This window comes from Callospermophilus lateralis, chromosome X (genome assembly GCF_048772815.1).
Source record: "Callospermophilus lateralis isolate mCalLat2 chromosome X, mCalLat2.hap1, whole genome shotgun sequence".
Taxonomy (NCBI): Eukaryota; Metazoa; Chordata; class Mammalia; order Rodentia; family Sciuridae; genus Callospermophilus; species Callospermophilus lateralis.
The window spans coordinates 57,406,559-57,431,904 of record NC_135325.1 but is presented as its reverse complement, the minus strand read 5'-3'; the positions used below and the strand labels follow the sequence as shown (position 1 = coordinate 57,431,904).

General features: G+C 36.8%; 1 protein-coding gene across 1 annotated transcript in view; it reads right to left on the bottom strand.

Moving 5' to 3' along the window:
• Positions 1–3,996: 3,996 nt before the first annotated feature.
• Positions 3,997–25,346, bottom strand: part of Mtmr8 (myotubularin related protein 8) — a 60,232-nt gene continuing 38,882 nt past the window's right edge. Inside the window, exons 12-13 of the mRNA XM_077107056.1 lie at positions 7,006–7,132; positions 3,997–4,546 (exon numbers count right to left, since the gene is read on the bottom strand). Of these exons, the coding sequence (XP_076963171.1) occupies positions 4,004–4,546; positions 7,006–7,132 (670 nt within the window). The 3' untranslated portion in view covers positions 3,997–4,003. The remainder of the gene's footprint in view (positions 4,547–7,005; positions 7,133–25,346) is intronic.

The following is a 25,346-nucleotide window of genomic DNA, read 5'->3' as shown; positions in this document are numbered from 1 at the left end:
GGCAATTAGAAGAAAACAACCAGATTTGGTTGAAATCAATATCAGCTTATATCCTCCATAGAATTCTGAGAAGAAGAGGTATGAGGATGGGGGAAAGTTTTGGTATAGATATTAAATCACTAGGAACTAAGAGAGAAAGTAAGAACAATCTTTGTAAGTATAAACCTATATAGAACATGGTCAACCCCTTTTGAGGGAAATAATTTTCTTAAGGGTAATTTACATTTTCCTACATAACTGTTTGAAGAAAGGACACTTTATAAAATACTCTCATAGAAAGATTCTCAAATGACATATGAAAACCTAACAATATTAAGAAAAGTGTGGTGTGTTTAAAAAAAGCTAGTATGTAACAAAGATATGACACGAGTACCCTAGGTTATGAACATCTCTTTCAGCTAAATCCAGGCCATGCTTAAATATTTATGAAAAGCACCTTTTAAAAAGACTTGTATCCCTTTAGATGGAAATGTTCAGAAAAGGTCTCACTTCATGTGATGTGTGAGGTGCATCGCAAACAAAAGGTAGTCCATGCATATTGGCAGGCAATGGCAACTGACTTGGTGATAAGTAAACATAATTTCTAAAGTGATATTCCAAAGATACATGTGCCATACACATGCACCATAAATTTTACATTCTTGGTGTTAGTTCTAGACAGTTTCAGTTTTTCTTTCATACACTGGACCCTATTCCTGAATTTCTTCTTTAAAACAGCTGTTAGCTGTTACTTAAGTTTGTTATTTAGGATTACTGTATTTATTTTGTGATAAATATATCATGTGATTAACTAAGTAAAGAATTAATGAGGTTTTTGAAAGGGTGTTCATGCAGAACCTGAACATGGTCAGCAGCATAGGAACTGAGCCTGACTCATGCTTGGAAAAGATAAGCAGTGACCTTAGGCCTGTAAAACTTGTATGGGAAAGAGACAGAGGTCAGGTTAGTAGATGAGACAGTGGCAGGTGGTTTAAATGCCTTCCTATTTAAGTAGGGCAGTCATATGGGAAAGGAATTTCTGCTTGGGGAACTGGAAGCGTAAGAGAGTGGGTGAAGGGGTCACATTTCTTTTTCAGCTTGTGTTATATGAGAATATGAAATGAAAGCCATTAACATATCATCTTTTCTAGTAGCCCTGGCAATTTACTTCAGGAATTTCCACTTTATTCCTGGTCTCCTGAGTAGAGATAGCCATTGGGATTTTACCAGCAAATTAGTGTTTGGATTCCACTGAACATTTTTCTCTCAGATTTTCAAATCCAATTGTAAAACAAGGGAAGTAGTTGGTGATGAGAAAAAATACAAAATTTTCACAAGGTTTTGTTTATATACAAGTAATAATGAGACATGTTGGGAAATAAAAACAACAACAAAAAGATAAAACAAATTGACTTCACAGATCTTGAGGCTGAAATTGATTCCATGGCCTTAGATAGTCAATGGAATAAGACAATTTTTGTAAAATTTTTGGTTTTGCTTTTGGAAACATTAGAGTTGCTATTTATCAATTATGAGTTTAGAGTTGTATTGAAAAACCTTTTCACTATTGGATAGTTTTATTTTGGATCAAATAAATTATGGGAATAGTACCTTTTACAGGTCTTTGCAAATAAATTTGAGATCATAAAATAACTTTTGAAAGGATTTGCAAAGGATTTACATCTTGCCATTTTCCCATTTCCTCTGCCCCCTCAAAAACCTCAACAAGTTATAGCTGGTGTGTCATGTAGTCAATACACTAAAAATACAGGTTGAGATAAGGGAGAAAGCCCTGGGGGTAAAGCACGACTGGAATAGCCTCACTTGTGACAGACTGGTACTGTCATCCTTTTTGACAAATTCCTCCACAAAACCAGGGTTACATGTAGCTTCCACATCAAACTGATGTACAGAAATATAATTCCCCCAGAAGTAAGAAGCCAAATGGCAGCAGGAAACATCTGGTAATTTAGGTTGTATGAGCCAAAGACCAAGAAGGGGATCAGAGAAGATACATCTTGTTGCTTTAAAATTATATGATCAAGGCAACTATCAAGAAGAGGTTAGTAGAAAAATGGTCCCTATTTATGAATGGGAAAGACACAAATTAGAGTTCTTTAAATACACAGAATTAAAACAGCTACCAAGAGGAGGTAAATAGAAAAATGATTCTCATTTAAAATATGAAAAAGACAACCAAAATGATTTAGAATTTTTCCTCTGAAAAGGAAAGTTGTTTTTGGGTCCATCAAATAGCTCTATGTAAGAAATCAAGGAGCTACTCTGGTGACTGTCTTCTGCTATTTAATTACATACTTAAATTGAAAGGCACCTCTTTCTTTCAGAGAAAAGCACCTAATAATGTGATCCTTTAGATACTTTATGTATTCACAAATTAATTTGATAGTCAACAGAAATTGAATTTTTGAGCTGAAACCAGATACAGAGTACTTGGAATAGATAGTATGGTTAAAGATGTGGATTCCATTGGCCTTGGTAGTTCTGGAAATATTGACTATATGTAGATCATGATTAAAATTGCCTGAGGCCAAGTGGTAGAGTGCTTGCCTAGCATGTGTGAGGCACTGGGCTTGAGTCTCAGCACCACATATAAATAAAATAATGGCCAACTGACAATTATTTTTTTTAATTGCCTAAGGCCTACCCTACCCACCCCCAGCATGTGGAAGTGGCAAAACTATGACTGAATATCCAATAGGGAAGATGAAAAACCAACAAATGTACCAACACCAAGGGGAAAATCTCGTGTTTAGACAACAAGAATATACCCTTGCCCATGGGAGTATGTGGACCAGCTCTAAGAATAGACTTTTTAAAAAGTGTATAAGGTGAGAAACCTATGAGATTTTAAAAAAACAGTGCTGATTGTATCCAAAAATCCACAAGTTTTATGTAACATCTCCATAAGCAAAACAACTGGTCTTTATTTTAAAAATCCTGGGCTGGGGATGTGGCTCAAGTGGTAGTGCGCTTGTCTGGCATGCATGGGGTGCTAGATTCGATCTGCAGCACCACATAAAAATAAAAAAAATAAAGATGTTGTGTCCACCGAAAACTAAAAAATAAATATTAAAAAATTCTCTCTCTCTCTCTCTCTCTCTCTCTCTCTCGCTCTCGCTCTCACTCTCACTCTCGCTCTCTTAAAAAAAATCCTAAGAAGGGGCCTGTTTAAAAAAACAATCCCAGATAAGCACACAGACCATGTTTCAGACAGGGACAGAGCACTCAGATTATCAGTTGCTTTCTGAACTGATGCTGAGAATGCTATTAAGCAGTATTAACTCAGACCCTGTTAATTTGTAATTGATCATTTTAGCCTGTAATGGACTCAAATTTACCTACAGTATATCTACAATATAGCAGAGTGGCTAGATGAGTATTATAATGAGACCAAGCTGGGGTGTGGGCTGGGGAGAGCAACTGTTATAGCTTAAGAAAACTTTCTTTGTATATTTTAAACCTCCAAGCACCCATGCACTCATGCTAACAATTAAGGATCATTTTGATTCATTATCACACAAATGTTGGGGTCTCTATTGGCAATATTAGCATCCCATGACTAGGCATATCTGAGAGTAAGTACATTTTTACAAAATTCTGTAATTCAGTTGTCTGTTGCATAACATCTCTCTATCCCTTCAACTGGATTGTAATTTTCTACTGTGCTCTCAGGTTAGAGAAGCAAGGGTGGAAAGAGAGGCTGATTGTTAAGGAAAATAATATAACCAGCCTAATAAGCAGCTAAAGGGAAATATTTCTAAAGTTAAATCTCATTTTATAACAATAACATATTTTCTCATATTCTGGACTGCTTAACAACATGTGTATAGCGATCATTTAATCAGTAAAGGCCCTAAGTCTTTTTCCAGACTCTAAGTAGGAAAAGGGGTACCCTGGTCTCACACATTTAAACCAACCAGAAAAGCAGCATAGCCCTGTATGGAACAAAGATCACTGTGGTTGCTACAGGTGCCCCTAGCAGAGAAGCATATGAGTAGCTAGATCACTGTTGCTTAGAGTAGCCTGACTCCTTGGTGCTGACCTTTGAGATATCTGTGTCTTCAGAGAAGCCCAAGTCCTCCATGGTGCCTATGCCATCAGAGAAACCCATGCCTCCAGAGAATCCCATGGCCTCAGAAATATTCATTTTTCCAGGGATGTCAGTAACCTCAGAGATGCCCACGTCTTCAGAGAAGCCCATAGCCCCAAAGATTCCCATGTCACCAGAGATACCTGTGGCTGCAGAGGTGCCTATGTCTCCAGAGATGTGCATATCCTCAGAGATATTTATGGCCCTAAGGCTACCTATGATCCCATAATAGTCATGGCGGAGGTCTGTACATTGGCTTTTTGCTTGATCCATCTGAGCTCGGAGGCCTCCTTCCCTGGACAGAGTGCCATTCTCCATCAATGTATTTAGGTCTCCATCAATACCCATAAAGCCCAGAGGATTGGCCAAAGGACTTCCTAGATGCTGGCACAGTAAATTCCCTAATTGAGAGCAGGTACAGACCTCTTCTGGTGGCTCATCATGGGCTTTCAGTTTCTGTTTCAGGAGCAAGGAATGGTTGAAAAGAATTAGAAACAGGAAACAAAAATCTGGGCAAATATCTCATCAACCAGCAAGGATCTTGCTGCTATCACTTTTATGGTAGAAAATTATTGTTTGCGCCCGCCCTCTCAAACATCTTTTCTTCATAACTTGTCATTGTGCTTTTAAAAAGTTCTATCAGAGGGCTGGGGATGTGGCTCAACTGGTAGCACGCTCGCGTGGCATGCGTGCGGCCCAGGTTCGATCCTCAGCACCACATACAAACAAAGATGTTGTGTCTGCCAAAAACTAAAAAATAAATATTAAAATTCTCTCTCTCTCTCTCTCTCACTCTCTCTCTTTAAAATAAAAAAAGAATATCTATTAAACTTCTTTGTCTATTTTTAAAAAAGTTCTATCAGAAAAGAAACTCAAAAGTCATATGTATAAAAGTTCTCTTTTCTGATAAATATTATAAATTCAATTTATTTCTGGGATTGAGGAAGGCAAAGGAGAAGATCACTAATGTTACATGCCTGCATGTAAATAGGCACTTTACCTAAAACATTTCCTTTCTATATAAGAAAATCATTAGTTTATTAAATAATACCTCTGTTTTACAAATGAGGAAACTGAGGCTCAGAGAAGTTAAAGCATGTCACTCAAATTCACTCATTTAGAAAGTGGAAAGTTGGGGTCTGACCCTGCATCTGGATCTTGGGGAAATGATTAGGTGGAACAAAGGGAATAAGTAACAGGGAAATCACATTGTCAGTTGTCATCCACTAATAGAATAACTATAACACCTTGAGTATACTTATAAGAACAATGAAATTGGTATATTTCCAATTAGGAAAATTATTATCAAAGAATATTTTTTTATTTCCTTCCCATGCAGACTGCAAACTCTGATCACTGAATAGCTGTATTATGTTTGTTGATCTGGCTTTACAATACCAGAAGAACCAAAGATGGACACTTGTTTTTAATTATACATTAAAGACATCAAAAAGGATCTCTTTTCAAAATATTCAAAATTCTGAGCTGCTTATGAAATTTAGGGTCCCTAAGGGTTTATTTGAAGGACAGAGGGGAGGGATACATTTTAGAAAAGAATTCTTGGAAAGGGTGTGTTATTTAGGAACCAGGTGTGAACCCATTTAGGCCAGATAAGTCAGATTTTTTTTGCTCCATATAAGTAAGTGAATATCCTTTTATTGTGAAAATACATTTTTCACATGTGATTGTATCAAATTGTATCTGTGATTGTATCAGATCACAAACTTTTGAAAGCATTCTTGGGACCCAATAGCCAGCTACGTGGTTGCATTAAAAATAAACAAAAACAAAGGGGAAACTCAAGCATGATTTAAATCATAGGAAACAAGCAGCCCTTTTAGTTATTCACAGACTTTTCCAAAAGGTCCCACCCAGAACAGGTATCCTTTTCTGAATCTAGCCCTCTCACTTATCCTTGACTGATTTCTCTGATTCCTGAGAGAGACTCAGATAACTCTCTGAAGTTTTCCTGTGTGTGTGTGTGTGTTTAGGTTACTTTCTTTTTTCAATACAGAGAAGAAAAACTCTGTTGCTATGTTTTTAAAAGACAATAAAACTGTAAAGATAGAAAATATAGAATACAATAAAATATAAAATGAAATGTTGAAATGAAACTATACAATACCTCTCTCCAAGGATTATCACCATTTTTATTACAAATCACTGTGATTTTATGAGTTCCAGTAAAATAAAAATGATATTCTTGTACAATAAGGCAAAAGCTCTTACTGGAGTTCATAAACTCATAGGTGGGCTTTCAGAATCTGTTGACCCCCTTAAATTATGCTTAAAATTGCATGTACTTGTATAATGCACGTATATACCAAAATTTTCGAGGGAAATATCTGCCATTGTCTTCATATTTTAAAGGGGTGTATGATTCAAAGAATCACTGTTGTAAAGTATTAATATATCAATGTTCTATCCCTGAAAGTGAAAATATCCTTTAGACAGAGCATGAGGTAGTAGACAGGTGAAAGACTTTGCCAGTTAGAAGATGCAGGATAGACCCCGGTTTTCAACTTATGAATTTGAGTTACTTAAGTTCTCTAAATTTCTATTTCTTCTATAAACAGAAGCCATACCTAACAAGTTTCTTTAAAGGATATAAGGAAATACAGTATATAAAGTGCCCCAAACTGATTTCTTGTCATTCCTTCTTGTTCCACCTAATCATTCTGTCCAGATCCAAATAGAAAACCAATCTACTTGTTTAACTAGCTCATTGAGATAATTACCATGGTATGGAAACAAAAGGCATTATATCCTGAGCTTTTTAGACACAGGACACTTAGAAGCCAGAGAGTATAATAAGCCAGCCAGGTAGCATTCTGTAAGTATCAATTCAACTCCAAACAGACTAGACCTACTAATAAGGGGCAAGAGAATCTCTTTTTTGGGACCATTCTCCTCACCTTTTCTAGTTCATACACATCTGCTTCAAGCATTGCTCTCTGTTTCTTAATTTCCAGGAGGCTCTCTAGCATACTCTGTTTGGGCTGCAGGCCTTTGTCAAAGCGGTTATACATCCCACACCAGAACCTTGAATAGACAACAATAAAAAAGAAAAGTGGGTTAGTGGGTTGGTTTAGCTGGAGGAACTGATTACCAACATTTTCATTTTGTAAAGAAAATATTAGGTGGGAAAATACAAAAGTAATATAATTGTGATGACCTTAAAGACAAAACATACTAATCCCTACTCCTAGCACAGTACTATAGGATACAGACAGAACTCCAAGTGTTAGCTTCTATCTGAGGAAAGAAGGAACTGGAGTACATATCTAATACTCCAACTTTTTTAGGAGCAACCTGAAAGACTGGATTTTTTTCTCAACTGTTTCAGAGAGCTGACTGGGTCTGGCATATGATATCCCACAGATGATAGAGAACAAAGTGGCAGCTTGAACTACCATGCAGGTATGCACCAAGGATCCTGCCCTGGGATTAAAAACTCAAGAAAATGGGAATTGTTTAAAATCCTGGCTCCTAGCTTCTCTGAAGGGAGGAAAAGAGATAGATTATACAACCAGCATTCCAACTTCTCCAGGAGCTACTAAAGGAATGGCATCTGTATGAAAATGTGTCTAGGGGCACTGATGAAACTGACTATACTCTAGATATCTGGGGGCTGGCCACTAAAACAAAAACAATCGTTTAGACCACCACAAAGATTTAAGAGGTACACAGAAGTTCTGGCCTCATTGACTGATGAAGGTCTATACACAAATTGAAGAAGTAGGGATTTTTCCCCTAATGTGAGGATATGAAGATATTCAAGGAAAATAAAGAAAAAGGCAAAAATCCAAACAAAGGAAATAGCTAAAAACTCCATAGACTAACTCTAATGAAGTGAAAATATATTAATTATACAAAAGAAAATTTAAAATAATAATTATAGAAAGGGTCATAAGGATCTAGGGAACAATCCAAGAACAAAGTGAGCTTTTCAACAAAGAGAATAATTCAAAAAAGCAGAAGTCTTAAAGCTGAAGAATAGTTGAAATGAACAATTCAATATAGAAGTTCAACAACAGAATGGAAGAAGCAAAAGAAAGAATCAGCAAACTCAAAGACAGACTATTTGAGATTATCCAGTCAGGAGAAAAAAAAGAAAAAAATGAAAGAAAAAAGATGGAAGACAGGGACTGGGGTTGTGGCTCAGTTGTAGAGCACTTGCCTGGCATGTGTTAGGCCCTGGGTTCAATCCTCAGCATTATATATATAAATAAACAAATAAAGTAAAAAATCCATTGGCAACTAAAAATATTTTTTTAATAAAGAGGGAAGACAGGTTAAGGAACCTGTGGAATATCATGAAGTGAACCAATATATGCATTATGGAAGTTTTAGGAGAAGACAGACCATATATTCAAAGAAATAATGGCTTAAACTTCCCAAATTAAAGATCTTAGAAGCCCAAAGAACCCAAATAAGATGAACCCAAAGAAATCCATCAAATTAGGTTATATGCATTTGTCAATATGACAAAATGAACCCTAAAATTATGTATAACTATAGTGCACTAATAAAAACATTAAAAATGAAAAAAAGTCCACACTAGACATATGGTAATCAAATTGTCAAAAGTCAAAAGCAAAGAGGAATTTTGAAAGTAGCAAGAGAAAAAAATGACATATGTAATGAAAGAGAAACATCCATAAGATGTTTTTAGCAAAACTTAGCAGGTAAGAAGAGAGTGGGATTATATATTAAAAGTGCTGAAAGAAAAAAATAAAAATTGTCAACCAAGAATGCTATTGGGACAAAACTCTCTTCCAAAACTGAAAGAAAGAAAAATGGACAGGTGAGGTGGCACATGCCTGTAATCTCAGTGACTCAGGAGGCTGAAGCAAGAGAATTGCAAGGTTGACACCAGCCTGTTCAACTTAGCAAGACCCTATTGAAAAATAAAAATAAAAAGGGAGAGGGATGTAGCTTAGTGGTAGAATGCCCCTGGGTTCAATCCCCAGAGCCAGAAACAAAACAAAACAAAACAAAATAATTTAAAAAAATGGGAAAAAAGAGAGAAAGGAAGTAAGTACCTTTCACAGACAAATAAAAGCTGAGGGAGGGCTGGAGCTGTGACTCAGCAGTAGAGCACTTGCCTAGCATATGAGAGGTGCTGGGTTCGGTCTTCAGCACGACATAAAAATAAATAAAATAAAGGTATTATGTCCAACTACAACTAAAAAAAAATTTAAAAAAAACAAACTGAGGGAGTTATTACCATAGACCTTCCTTAAGCTGAAGTGAAAGAGAATAAGAAGGCATAAAACTTAGCAAAGGTAAATATTTAGACAAATATAGAATACTATATTATCTTCCTGTTGGTAAGTAAATTGCATTTAATTCTAGTATAAATTAAAAGAATAAATATTAAAATAAGTATAAACAATTAATAGACACAATTTACATATAAATTTGGATACCAATAATATAAGAGTGGAAGAAAACTATAGAATGCTGAAGTTGTTATTTGCTTAAAATAGACACATATTTTATGTAAACTCAATGGTTACCACAAAGAAAATACCTATGAGATAATTGTATATATGTGAGTTTGTCCCTGTGTTTTCTGTTCTATTCTATTGGTCTTCATGCCTGTTTTGGTGCCAGTAACAAGCTGTTTTTGTCACTATACCTCTGTAGTATAATTTAAGGTCTGATATTGTAATGCCTCCTACTTTGCTTCCCCCGCTAAGGATTGTCTTGGCTATTCTGGGCTTCTTATTTTTTCAAATGAATTTCATGATTGCCTTTTCTATTTCTATGAAGAATGTCATTGGGACTTGCACTGAATCTATGAAGCATTTTGGTAGTATACTTGACAAGGGTGACCAAAACACACTGGAGAAAAGATAGTCTCTTCATCAAATGGTGCTGGGAAAACTGGAAATCCATATGTAGTAGAATAAAATTTAACTCCTATCTCTAACCCTCCAAAAAACTCAACTCAAAATGGATCAAAGACTAGAAATTAGACCAGAAACCCTGCATCTGCTAGAAGAAAATGTAGGCCCAATGCTCCAATATATCAGCTCAGGGTCTGACTTCCTTAAGAAGACTCCCAAAGTACAAAAAGTAAAATCAAGAATCAATAAATGGGATGGTACCAAATTAAATACATTCACAGCAAAGGAAACAATCAAAAATGTGAAGAGAGAGCCTATAAAATGGGAGAAAAATCTTTACCACTTGTACTTCAGATAAGGCATAAATATCCAGGATATACAAAGAACTCAAAAAACTTAACACCCAAACAGTGAGATTTTAATCTCATTCCAATCAGAATGTCAATTATCAAGAATATAAGTAACTACAAATGTTGATGAAGATGTGGGAAAAGGGTACACTCATAAATTGTTCCTGGGATTGCAAATTTGCAACCACTCTGGAGAGCAGTATGGAGATTCCTCCAAAATTAGAAATGGGACGATCATTTGAACCAGTTATCCCAGTTCTAGGTACACATCCAAAGGACTTAAAATCAGCATACTACAGTGACGAAGCCATATCATTGTTTACAGAAGCCCAATTCACAATAGCTAAGCTCTGGAGCCAACCTAGGTGTCCTTTAACAGAAGAATAGATAAAGAAAATGTGGAATATATACACAATGGAGTATTACTCTGCCATAAAGAAGAATGACTTTCTGGCATTTGTTGGTAAATGGATGGATGTACAGAGCCTATCATGCTAAGTGAAATAAGCTAATCCCCCCAAAACCAAAGGTCAAATGTTTCCTCTGATATATAGAAGCTAATACTCAATAAATGGGAAAAGAATAGAAGTTCAGTGGAGTAGACAAAAGGAAATGAAGTAAAGGGCGGGGGAATGGGAAAAGGAAATACAGTGAAATGAATCTGACATAATTTCCTATGTACATATATGAATACATCACAGTGAATCTCACCATCATGTATATCCACAAGAAGCTAATTTAAAAAATAACTATGGGTAAGTGGCAGAAAGAACACTAAAGGGAACAGAGTGGACTAGAGTATAGAGGGAAGGGGAAGGAAAGGTACTGGGGACTGAACTAGAACAAGATGTATTCCATGCTTTATAATTATGTCAAAATGAATTATACTGTCCTGCATACATAAAAAAGAACCAAGACAATATAAACAAAACAACAAAACCCTGAAAGTTTGCAAAAGAAGAAAAACAAAAGGAATGAAAGCATACTAATAAAGTAACAAAAGCAAAACATTGAAACAGAAAATGACAGCAAGATATGAAAGGATTAACAAAAGAAGTACAAAGTAAAAAAAAACTAGCAAAATAATTAAAGTAAATCTTTCCCTATGTATACTGACATTAAGGAGATATAAAGATATTTCATCCAAATAACAACCAAAAGAAACCCCAAAACAAACAAACCAACAAAAAACCATCAGGAGTGTGTATATTTCTTTCAGACAAAATTAACTTTTTTTTTTGTACCAGGAATTGAACACACTGTTGCTTACCCATTGAACCATATCCCTAGCCCTTTTTATATTTAATTTTTTTGAGACAAAATAAACATCAAAAACTGTCACAACAGGGTTAAGGATGTAGATTAATGGTAGAGCCTTTTCCCTAGCATGTGTGAGGTCCTGGTTTTGAGACCCAGAACCCCAAACAGCAAGAATAGCAAAACAGCAAAACCTGACACAAGCAACAAAAAAGGATGTTATAATGTGAAAAAAAGTTGATCCACTAGGAAGGCATAACAATTACAAATATATGTACACAACTTTAGAGATATGAGCACCAAACTAAATGAATCAAGCACTGACTGACATGAAGGGAGAAGAATACTATTAAATAATAAGAGAAGAAGACTTAAATACACCATTTTCAATAATGGGTATAATAACTGAGGAAGGAGAGCTAGATCTCATTTTTTTTTGTTTCAAAAAACAACATTCTTGAACATTATAGACCAAATGGATCTAACAGCCACATACAAAACATTCAACCCAACAATAGTCTTTTCAAAAGCACATGGACCATTCTCCAAAAATACATCATGTTAGGTAGCAAAACAAATCTCAACAAATTTAAGACAGAGAGCATCCCAAACATCTTCTCTAAGGAATAAAACTAGAAATCAACAGTAAAAGGAAAACTGGAAAATTCAGAAATATGTGGAAATTTAAAAATATATTCTTAAGCAAACAATGGGTCAAAAAAATCAAAAGGGAAATTAGAAAATATCTTGAAGCAAATAAAAATAAAACATACCATAATGTATAGGATGTAGCAAAATGAGTCACAAAAGTAAATTTATTAGTGTAGCCATTATCAATATAACATGAAAAATTGTGCTCTATTTGTGTAATATGAATTGAATTTCATTCTGCTATCACATGTAACTAATTAGAATAAATGAAATATATTTTTAAAGGGAGAGATAATTTTTTAATATTTATTTTTTAGTTTTTCAAGGACACAACATCTTTATTTTTTTATTTGGTGCTGAGGATTGAACCCAGCACCCCGCGGATGCCAGGCGAGCGCGTTACCGCCTGAGCCACATCCCCAGCCCAATGAAATATATTTTTAAAAAAGATAAACAATATAAAAGTTTCACAAAAAATAAAAATAAAAATAGAACTTAGAACTACAGTATGATCCAGGATACCACTTTTAGATATATAGTCAAGGGACTGAAATTGATATGTCAACGAAATACCTGCATTCCTATGTTCATTGCAGGATTATTCATAATAGCTAAGAAATGGAATCATTACATGTGTTCACCAGTTGATGAATGGTATATACATAAGATGGAACACAATTCAGCATTAAGAAGGAAATTCTGTCCTTTGTAACACCATGGATGGAACTGAAGGACTTATACTAAGTAAAATAAGCCAAGCACAGAAAAGAAAGTTATTGCATGATCTAGTTGATATGTAGAATCAAAAGCAATCAAACATAGAATCAGAGAGTAGAATGGTAATAACCAGAGGCTGGCAGAGGGGAGAAGGGAAGATGGTAGTCAAAGGGTAAAAAGTTTCAGTCATATTGACATCTATTGCACAGCACAGTGACCATAGTTAATAATAAGGTGTATTTTTAAATTGCAGAGAATTTAAAATGTCTTGTTATAAAAAATGGGTGAGATATGTTAATTAGCTTGATTTACTCATTGTAAGTTGTATTCATATATCAAAACATCACATGGTACCAAATAAATATATACATTGGTCAAATATAGTAATAAAAATGAAAATTTATGGTAATAAACACATACATTAAAATAGGAGAAAGATCTCAGATCAACAACCTAATTTTATACCTTAAGGAATTAAGTAAAGAACAAACCAGCTAAAAGTTAGTGTGGAAATGAAAAATTAATGATTAAAGAATAAATAAATAAAACAGAATAAAAAAAATTTGTTGAGAATATTTTTTAAAATGACAAACCTTTAGCTAGACCAAGAAAAAAAAAACAATAGGAGAGTCAAAATTTGTTGAGAATATTTTTTAAAATGACAAACCTTTAGCTAGACCAAGAAAAAAAACAATAGGCGAGTCAAATAAATGAAATCATAAATTTAAAAGGAGACATTACAACTGATACCACTTACAAAAAAAAGGATAATAAATATTATAATTCAAGCATTTTGGCTTTTGGATTTTTAGATTAGGGATGCTTAACCAGTAAAGTGTACAATAAAAATATGAAAAAAAGAAATATGAAACACTATGGGTCCTAAACATGTCACATAAAGGATATCCAACGTGTATGAACAATTATATGCCAAAAAATTGGATAATCTAGAAGAAATGGCTAAATTCCTAGAATCATACAGCTTACTAAGAATGAATAATGGAAAAAATACTTAACAGATTAATATTGAGTAAGGAGATTGAATCAAGAATCAAAAACTTCCCAAGAAAGACGAGCCAGAACCAGAAGCTTCACTGGAGAATTATCTTCAATATTTGAATTAATGTCAATACTATGCAGATTCTTCTGAAAAAATGAAAAGGAGGTAAAGTCTCATTTGCCAAAGCTAGCATTACCTTCTTATGAAGTCATATAGGGATACCACAAGAAAATAAACTTATAGGCCAGTATTGCTAATGAACATAGATGCAAAGATAATCAAGAAAATACTAGCAAACTGAATTCAACAGCATGTTAAGAGGATCATATACCACAATTTAGTGGACTTTATCACTATAATTCAAGAATGGTTCAACATATGCAAACAAATTAATGTCATATACTGCATCAACAGAAAGGGTAAAAAAAATCACAGTCATCTCAAACAGATGCAGAAAAAGCATTTGAGAAAATGCAACAATCTTTCATGATCAAAGCCCATAAACTGGTACAGAAGCAAGTTATCTCAATTATATGCCGCAGTCTCTGGCTGGGCACAAATCACAAGTCTCCACACAGCTTGTAGATTCAAACAGCAATTCTTTATTCCCGAACTCACACCGGCCGTCTACAAACACGTTCTGGGGAAATCCAAGTTCTTTGCCCAAATCCACACTCTGCCCAAAATCCACTCTCTGCCCAAATCCACTACTCCTGGGCTTCTGTCTCCCAAAATATACTGTCTGACCCTAAGAACTCAAGAGGAACTCAGCAGCAGGATACGCCCTATTCTAAAGGGGGAACACCCTAATCTCCTATTATGCTAAACCGCCCTATTCTAAAAGGGGAACACCCTAAACACGGATCTGCCCTGGTCCTTGAGCAAGGTCACCTTTCAAGAGTCCTTCCACTAGACAGCATGGGAGTAGCTGGCAAGGAAATTGTCATACCTACTTGGCTGATGGCTCCCAGCAATTATATGAAAAAGCCAAGTAAATATCACACCTAATGGTAAAAGACTGAAAGCTTTTCCTTTAATATCAGGAGTAAGCAATGAAACCCACTTTCGCTATTTCTAAATACAGGGAATTAGGTAAACAATCCCATTTAAAACAGCATCAAAAATAATAAAATACTTAGAAATAAACTTAAGCATGGGGATAAAGACTTATACAGAGAAGATATTACTGAAAGAAACTGAAGATGACACAAATAAATGGGAAGACAATATTGTTAAGACTGTCAATACTACCCAAAGTGATTTACAGATTAATGTAACCTCCATTAAAATTCCAATGGTGTCTTTTTTAAAAAAAATATTTATTGGGCTGGGGATGTGGCTCAAGTGGTAGCACGCTCGCTTGGCATGTGCGGGGCGCTGGGTTCGATCCTCAGCATCACATAAAATAAAATAAAGATGTTGTATCCACCGAAAACTGAAAAATAAAGATTAAAAAATTCTCTCTCTCTCTTAAAAATATTTATTTTAGTTGTAGATGGATAAAATACCTTTATTTTATTCATTTAATTTTATATGATGCTGAGGATCAAACCAGTGCCTCATTTGTGTTAGACAAGTACTCTATCACTGAGCTACAACTCCAGCCCCTCCAATGGTGCTTTTTATGGAAATGGAAAAATTATTTCCTGAAAATTCTAAGGGACCCCAAACAATGAAAACAATCTTGAAAAAGAAAACAAAGTAGAAGGCTTCATATGTCTTGATTTCAAAACTTATTACTAAGCTATAGCAAACAAAACAATGTGGTACTGGCATAAAATTGGAATAGTGGAACAGAAATGAGAGCCCAGAAATAAATCACTGTATATATGATGAAATGATTTGATAAGAATGACAAACAGTTCAATGGAGAAAGGGACAGAGTTCTGAAAAACTGTGCTGGGAAAATTTTATATCTTCATACAAAATATGAAGTTGGAACCCTTATCATAAATAGTAAATTTCACCCTAAATAAAAATTAGCTTCAAATGTACCTAAATATAAGAGCTAAAACTATACGACCCTTAATAAAAACAATGTAAATCCTTCAGAAAATTGGATATGGCAAGGATTTCATGGATATGACATCAAAAGCACAGGCAACAACAACAATAAATAAATAAACAGTTCAGTATCAAAGTTAAAAAAATTGTGTATCTGCCTTATTCTATTTTTTGTTGCTATAAAAGAATATCACACAATCTGGGTACATTATAAACAATAGAAGCTTGTTTGGCTCACAGTTTTGGCAGCTGGGAAGTCCCAGAGTCTAATGCTAGTATCTGGCAGGGGCCTATGTGCTGCAGAATAACATGGCAGAAGAACAAGTGAGCACACATGGCAGAGAGAGAAGAAAAGCACTCAGAATGCATTATTTTGAGTAGGATCCCACTCCTGAGATAATTAACTCTTTCTATCAATAACGGCATAAAAAATCCTCATGCTAATCACATTTGAATACTGTTATGATGGCAATTAAATTTCACTGAGTTTTGGAGGGGATATTCAAATCACAGCTGCATCAAGGGACACTATCAGGAGAGTAAAAAGGCAACCTAAAGAATGGAAGAAAATATTTGAAACCTGTTTATCTAATAAGGAATCAATCTAGAATACATAAAATCCAACAACCAAAAATAACCCAATCAAAAATGTTCAAAGGAGGGGCTGGGGATGTGGCTCAGTGGTAGTGCGCTCACCTAGCACATGCGAGACACTGTGTTTGATCCTCAGCACCACATAGATAAAATAAAATAAAGGTATTGTGTCCAACTACAACTAAAAAATATTTTAAAAAATATTTTCTCCAAATAAATTCCAATAGTCAATAAAGAGATGAAAAGATGTTGCAAATCAAAACCACAAAATCACCTCATACCCACTAGAATGGCTAAAATGAAAAAAAGAAAAGAAGGGAAAGAATGTTGGTGAGGATGTGGAAAAATTAGAACCATTGTGCACTGTTCTGTAAAATGGTGAGGCCACTATGAAAAATACTGTGGTTGTTCCTCCAAAAATTAAAAATAGAATCAATACATGATCCAACAATTTCACTCTTGGTGATACATCAAAAGAACTAAAAGATGAGATTTAAAAAATTACTTTATATCAATGTTTATAATAGCATTAATTTAAAAAAAGGCAAGGGTGACACAACTCAAATACACACTAACAGATAAATAATCAAAGTGTGCTATATAAAATCAATTATATGTTATTCAGCTTTAAAAAGGAAGGAAATTCTGACAGATGCTATAATATGAATTCCTGAGGACATTATGCTAAGTGAAATAAACCAGACACAAAACAACAAAAATTGTATGATTCCACTTATATGGGAGACTTATATTTGTCAAGTTCATAGAGATAAAAAGTAGAATGATTGGCCTTGGGGGAAGGGAAACAAGGAGTTGTTTTTTTCATGGGAATAAAAAAAAATTGTATTGTTTTGTGAGATGAAAAAGCTGTACACATTGGTTATATAACAAAATGAAAGTACTTAGTGCCACTGAGCTAGAAAAATGGTTATGATGATATATTATGCATATTTTTCTACAATTAAAAGTAATTTTCTGGGCCTGGTGGCCCACATCTGTAATCCCAGGGGCTTAGGAGTCTGAGGCAGGAGGATTGAGAGTTCAAAGCCAGCCTCAGCAAAAGTGAGATACTAAGCAACTCAGTGAGACCCTGATTCTAAATGAAAAATACAAACTAGGGCTCGGGATGTGGCTCAAGCAGTAGCGTGCTCACCTGGCACGCACGGGGCACTGGGTTCAATCCTCAGCACCACATAAAAATAAAATAAAGATGTTGTGTCCACCGAAAACTAAAAAATAATTATTAAAAAATTCTCTCTCTCTCTTTAAAAAAATAGTGTGTCCATGTATCCTATACTCAGTGTCCCCAATGGGTAACTATAGTACAATACCATAACCAGGATATCGACAATGATGGTCACAATACCAACAAATTTATCACCATAAAGCCCATTCCTGTTGTCCTTCAATTGCCAAACCGGCTTCCCTATTCTCTATAACCTACTGTTTTTATCCCTTGATTAATATTAACCTATGTTCCATTTATTTGTCTTTTCAAAACACACACACACACACACACACACACACACACACACACACACACACACACACATACACACATGAAACTATACCAGTACAAATCATTTTGAGATTGGCTTTTCTTCATTTAATATATTCTTTGCAAAAAATTGCACTTATCTGGGCTGGGGTTGTGGCTCAGTGGTACAGCGCTTGCCTAGCATGTGTGAGGCACTGGGTTTGATCCTCAGCACCACATAAAAATAAATAAAATAAATGTTGCACTTATCTAGTTTGCTTTTCTTTATTTTTGAGCAGTACTTCAAGGTAAAGATATACTTCAGCTTGTATAACTATCCATTTACCTGTTGAAAGACAACAGGTTTGTTTTTAATTTTGGACTTTAATTAAAGAAACCACTATGAATATTCACATATAAGTTTTTATGTGAACAAAAATCTTTCATTTTTCTGGGATATATGCCCAGGAATGCAATTAGTACAATTGTTGGCAAATATTGTATTTGTACATTTATTTTTTTCTAGAGTGGCTATACATTATATGGTCCAATTATAAAAATGAGCCAAAGATGGCCTATGTTGTTTTCTTCTTCATAATAGACGGGGAACCCATTAGCTCGAAAGAACAAACTCAAATTTTCTGCTTGCATTAAATAGCCTAAATAAGCATTTCTTTAGCCATTTTGAGCCTGATTGCCTTGCTACCTTGCAAATATCTGCTAGTCATAGATGAAATAAACTCTGTGGTAATAAAGAAGCCATGTTGTGACTGACCTTTAGAATTCTCTGACCCACAAATACTTTACCATGCTGTCTAGGAAGCTAGACAAACAAGCCCCTTGTTCTTTGGAGGAGTTTCCTTGTCCTCTTTTCCTGAGTGCTGGTCTCTGCATCCATATAAACCTGTCACAGTGTTGTCTCTGCCCTAAACACACACATAAAAAGCTAATTGAATGTGTTACTGCAAATCTTGAGGTCATATCTTCTCTCTGATGAGACCTGAGATCATTTGAACTCATTGTAATTAGTGTTAAGGTGGGAGTTTTGGTGATGAGCAAGAAATCAAATAGGGTCCATCAAATCAGTGGAATAATCAATCAACCAAAAAAAAAAAAAAAAAAAAAACTCCAGAGAGCCTTGAGTATTTGTTACTTAAATTTGGAACACCCCTACATTAAATTTGGCATAACATCATTCTATGCTACACTGTACTCTATAACACTTTGTGGCTTCCCCACTATTCCTCATCAGCCTAGATAAGTGGTAATGTCAGTATGTGAGTGAACTCATGCTACTGGAGCTGATTTTCAAGATTTGAGACACCCAGTTGCTTAGGGAACATAAGCAAACCCACCTGGGTCCCCCACTAGTCAATACTGGATATTTTAAAATCTGGGAGCCTGAATAGAGAAAGTGGAACTGTGCATACCTGTGAATCATGAGTGTGTTACCCCAGGCCCCATTATAGGTTATAGTAGGAGAGCTCCCTGTGGTCAGGTTGGTAATTTGGGGTCCTTGACAAACAAGTCAATAATGTAGAAATGTCAGGCTAAGGCTAGTCCCAAGCACAACTGGCAGAGATGGTTTTGTAAGCAGCTAGCATGACACCAAATTATGTAATTGCAGATATTGTCATTCTAGTCCTTCAATTAAATCATGTTGAGATCCTCACTCTTTGGCTAAGTTGGCTAAAGCATTACTTGAAGTGATTAAAGGTAAGTTTATATCCCTACCCTTCCTAGGATTCCAAAGGAAGTAGCTACTTAAGAGGTACTCCAAACCATGAAGAATATGTTGGGCCTTGTGGGTACTTTCCACCAGGACATGCTCAGAGAAGAGGTAGAAACTCAAATTTCTGTGGGAGATGAGTCAAAGGGTAAGACCCTGGTGAAGAGAACTGGTGTCCTCTAAAGAAATAAGCAGCATGGTTCTAGGTGTGGTAGCTCATGTCTGTAATTTTAGCTACTAGGTAGGCTGAGGCAGGAGGATTACAAATTCAAGGCTAACCCTGGCAACTTAGAGAGACGCTGTCTCAAAATAAAAAGAGTTGACATAAAGCCCAGTGAAAAAGTGCCCCTGGGTTCAATCTCCACTACTAAAAAAAGGGAGAAAAAATACAAAAGCAGCATGGTGTTACCATGATAAAGACTGAGATAATTTACCTTCTATTTTGCCAGTAACTATGGTGGGGTGGTACTTGAAAGGAAGGGTCAGTTATCATTTGGAGGAGAAAACATGTCTTTTTTCTTGTGCTGAGGTCCAGTTTGAATTCATGCTCCAACATCCATGTGTAGAAAACTTAATTCCTAATGTAACTGGGAGGTGGGTCTAATAAGAAGTACAGAGTCCTCATAACTGGATTAATATCATCTCAAGAGTGGGTTAGTTAGCAAGTGAGTTCATTATAAAAGTGAATTCAGTCCCATCTTGCTGTCACTTTTGCCTTTTCTTACTCTTCTTTATGAGATGGACATAGCATAAAGGCCATCATCAGATGCTAGCATCATGCTCTTGGATTTCCTGGTCTCTAGAACTGAGAGAAATAAATTTGTTTATTTATAAATTACTCAGCCTGTGGTATACTGCTATAGCAGTGCAAAATGGACTAAGATAGTAGCTAGCCCAGGAACTAAATTAAAAGGGGGTGCCCAACTACATAGAATAAATCTAGTAGGGAGTAAACTCTTCACAGTGGAATTACACAACTGATTGTCATAGTACAAAGATAGAAAAAGTGGTGTCACTGCTAAAGGATTCTACATAGTAAGTGTGGGAAGTAGAAATGACCCTCACAGGAGGCTTTGGACCTCCACCCACAAATACCTTGTTGATGTGGATTTTTATGGCATGGAGTACTGCCCATCCTATATTAGGCCTCTTCTGAGGCCTGGGCAGACAGTCAATGGAAAAAGTTAGCTGAAGCCAAAGATCTCCTTCATCAGCTGGTGATGTTGAAAGAGAGTTTATCAGGCAACAGATGGCATGAAGCATGATAACTTGGCAAGACTAGAGGATACTAAACTCAGGCCAGGGAGTCCTGAGTCTACCTGGTTGTTTCTCAGGCAGGCTCTTGATAAGTATAAATCCTCTTCCTGAGCAATAATGGGTAGTGCTAAAATAATTTAAAAGGTCAGAGCTTCCCTGGATCTGAAAGGAACTCATGAAAGACAAACTCAAGTATTGCCTGTTAATGATCACTCTGTTTGGCCTAAATTTGAATTTACTATCAATGGCGATGCTGCCCCCTGTAGGTCAAGCAAACTATTATATCCTTAGAGTCAAGGGGTGCCCAAATTGGATGATATCTGGAAAATTTTTGAAGGAATAACAATACTTATCAGGGCTAGATTACAATATAAAACAGATTAGACAGTCCTGCCTTTGAAGTCTGATTCTGATATCTTCTAGTGGCAGGGATCTGCTCCCACATAGTGATCTGGCAGTTGCAGAAACTGGCCACTTGTAGCAAAAACCCTTAACTGTGGTTTGATTCCAAAACCTGAATACTTGCTGTCTCTGTTGGACATGAGTACCCAAATTTCCTCAATCCCAGAAATCACTGCTGTTCTAAAGTGTCCATCTTACTTCATCTTTTACCTTGTACAAGAGATGATCAGCTTTGCAGGATAAAGAAACAATTACTTAGTTAAATATTAACATTGCCTGAGTTCTACAAAAAGGAGCTTTGATCTTGGATGTACTCCTTAAAGCTATCTGTTTTCCCATTATTTGAATGGACTTCTTCTTGGAACAAACTTAAGGTTTCTATATTGTTGGTGGTTATTGCCTGCTGGGAACCAGTTAACTTTCCCTTGCTGGTGTAGGTGGTAAATATGATACGATACAAGGCAAGGCACTGAAGGATTATGAAATGTTCTGATTGACCTTGTGATACACTGGGCACTTATTCTTTCCATCTCATCTTTCAATCCCCTGGTATGGACTGGTGCTTAAAGACTAAATGAAGATTAACTATTTGATCACAGAGAGCTAAAGAATGCTGTGCCCTTTATTAGAGCACCTCTGCCAGATATCATACATTAATGGAAGACATTTAAAACAACACAGGTACATGGTTGGAGCTGTAGATTTGTCTTACATGTTCTACACAGTAAACATTTTATAGGAGAATCAACCACGATTTGCCTTTCCCTTTGAGGTTCAACAGTACACATTTTTATAGATGTCTATAGGATACTTCAATAGGCATCTATTTAAAAATTCAAATAATTTTAAAATGCTTTCTCTGAACATAAGAGAATCAAACTAGAAGTCAATAGCAGAAATATAACAGGAAAATAAAAGCACATAGAAACTAATGAGTATACTTCCATCTATTCCTTGCAGATATGATTTAGATGCTTGTCACACATTCCCACCAGAAATTCAGCATTGACATTATACTGATGAAATCCTCCTTACTGACTGTAGTTGTTGTAGTATTCCTTATTTTGATGTCTGCAGGGTGCATAGTTATAATCCCTGGTTTATTCCAGACATGGGTAGTAACCTGTGTTTTCTCTTTTTTGTCACTCTTGATCTTTATATCCTCCCTGTTTATAATTATCTTTTTCTGGGGTATTGACGTGTTGTCTTAAGAATAGTTGATATTTCTTTTCTTTTCTCTTTTGATATTTCTTTTCAAATGTAGACATTTAGAACAATACATTTCCCTTTCAGCTCTAATTAGGTGTGTCCTACAAACTTTGGTATGTTGTGTTTTCATTTATTTCAATGAATTTTCCCTTGAAACTTTATTATATACATGGATAATTTAGAAGTATGCTATTTAGTTTCTATGTGTTCATGATTTTCCTGTTATTGACTTCTAGTTTGATTAGAGAAACATTTCATATAATTTCAAGTTTTCTAAAAAGTATATTGAGCATTTTTTAAGGACACGATCTATCTTGGTATTTTGTTCCATGAGTACTTGAAAATAATGTATATTCTTCTGTTTTTGAGTAGACTGGTATACACATGTGAATTAGATCCTGCTGAATGACTGTGTTGTTAATTTCTTCTCTCTCCTTGCTGGTTTTCTATGTGAATATTCTATTGACCATTGAGAGAGGAGTATTGGTATCTCCAACTCTGTAGCTCTCTTTATAACTTCTTTCAGTATTGTCATTGTTTGCTTCACATATTTTATATCTCTGCTGCTTGGATCATATATATTTGAGGTTAATATTTATTATTCTTTATCTTTTTATCATTATATGTTATCTCTTTGTCTACAGTAATTTTCTTTTTTATGATGTCTACTGTATCTGATATTAATATGGCCATTCCTGATTTGATTTACATTTTCATGATATATATCTTTCCATCCTCTTACTTTCAATCTACCTATGTCATTATATTTAAAGCAAGTTACTTACAGCAGCATAAAGTGTTTTAATTTTATCCACTCTTCTAATCTTTATCGTTTAATATGTATATGTGGATCATTTAAATTATATATAACTATGATATTAGAACTTAATAATTCCATATTATTATTTTCTCTATTCATTCTCTTTTCTGTTTTCTTTCTCTGACTTCCTGTAGGTTACTGAAATATACATATATATGCACATATATACATATACACACATACATATTATATATATAATACATGGGAGAAGGGAGGAAGATGCGAAGGGAGTGCATCAACTCCGTGTACCGTGTCACTGTGAGGGAAAATGACGAGTTAGAACGGCTAAAAGCTATCTTGTTAGGAATTTCCAGCAAAATTGGGGTGCTCCAAAACCTAGTGGAAGGATTTTCATCGCACGAGGATCAGCTTTGGGGACTCAAACGCGAGCGATCTGTCCATACGGAGGGTCACGCTGCTTGTTCGGCAGATCGCCCCGCGGCTGGAGTCTGCGGTGCGCACTGGGAAACGACGGGCTGATGGCGCAGAGATACAGCGCTGCTGATTCTGTGGGCTCCTGCCAGCTATGCATTTGCTGAGCTCGGAGCTGAATTCTTGGTTTGAGACGGGGGGAAGGAAACGGTCGAGTTCGGTTCTCCACACCGGTCAGACCACGGAGGAAGCCAGTGGCCACCATCTTGGAGAGCTGATGTCACCATCCTTGTTTTCGACTGATCGCAGCTCTTTCAGCTATAGAACAGGTAATTTCAGGCTGACAATTGTCTGCATCTCGCAGACAAATTGCTCAGACTTAGTGCTAAATAACCCGCGGAAACTGCTTCTTGGAGCCTGCTCCTATCAGAACACGCACCGAGCCCGGAGCGGCCAAGTTCCGGCTCCCGGAGCTGCTCTGACCCAGGGCTATAGAACCCGCGGAAACTGCTTCTTGGAGCCTGCTCCTGTCAGAGCATGCACCAAGCCCGGAGAGGCCGAATTCTGGCTCCCGGAACTGCTCTGGCCCAGGGATAAAGAACCCACGGAAACTGCTTCTCGGTCCGGGTCCTACTGAATACTGTGGAGGCCAGAGGGGCGGAGCAGAGCCGCCGCTGGAGCCCAGAACAGGCCCAGCGACCCGCTGGCGTGGTGTCGTGTCGCCCCAGCTAGAGTGGGGGACAAACAGAGCCGCCGCCCGTGCCCGGAACAGGTCCAGCGACCTGCCGGCGTGGTAGTCACGACACCCCAATTGGAGTACGGGCAGAGCAGATCCTCCACCCGCGCCCGCAAGGTAGGCAGGCCTGTGACAGACTGGCGGAACAGGCCCAGCGGCCTGCCAGCGTGGTAGACACGTCACCCCATTTGGAGTAGGGGCAGAGCAGAGCCGCAGCCCGCGCCCAGAACAGGCCCAGCGACCTGCCGGCGTGGTACTCACGACACCCCAATTGGAGTAGGGGCAGAGCAGAGCCGCCACCCATACCCGCAAGGTAGGCAGGCCTGTGACAGACTGGCGGAACAGGCCCAGCGGCCTCCTGGCGTGGTATCACGTCATCCCAATTGGAGAAGGGGCAGAGCAGAGCCGCCTCCCGCGCCCGGAACAGGCCCAGTGACCCACAGGCATGGTAGTCATGACACCCCAATTGGAGTAGGGGCAGAGCAGAGCCGCCACCCGCGCCTGCAAGGTAGGCAGATCTGCGACTGACCGGCAGAACAGGCCCAGGGTTTCACGGACGTGGTAGACACGTCACACCAATTGGAGGAGGGGCAGAGCAGAGCCGCTGCCCGCACCTCCAAGGTAGGCAGACCTGCAACCGACCGCCAGAACAATCCCAGCGGCCAGCCAGCATGGTAGACAGATCACCCCAATTGGAGGAGGAGCAGAGCCGCCGCCCACCCCTGCAAGGGAGACTTTTCAACTATACAAGAGCAATATAAATATATAGGGGGAAAATTTCAAAAACACAACAGTTTCACCAAGCAGAAAGAAACACGAGCAATAT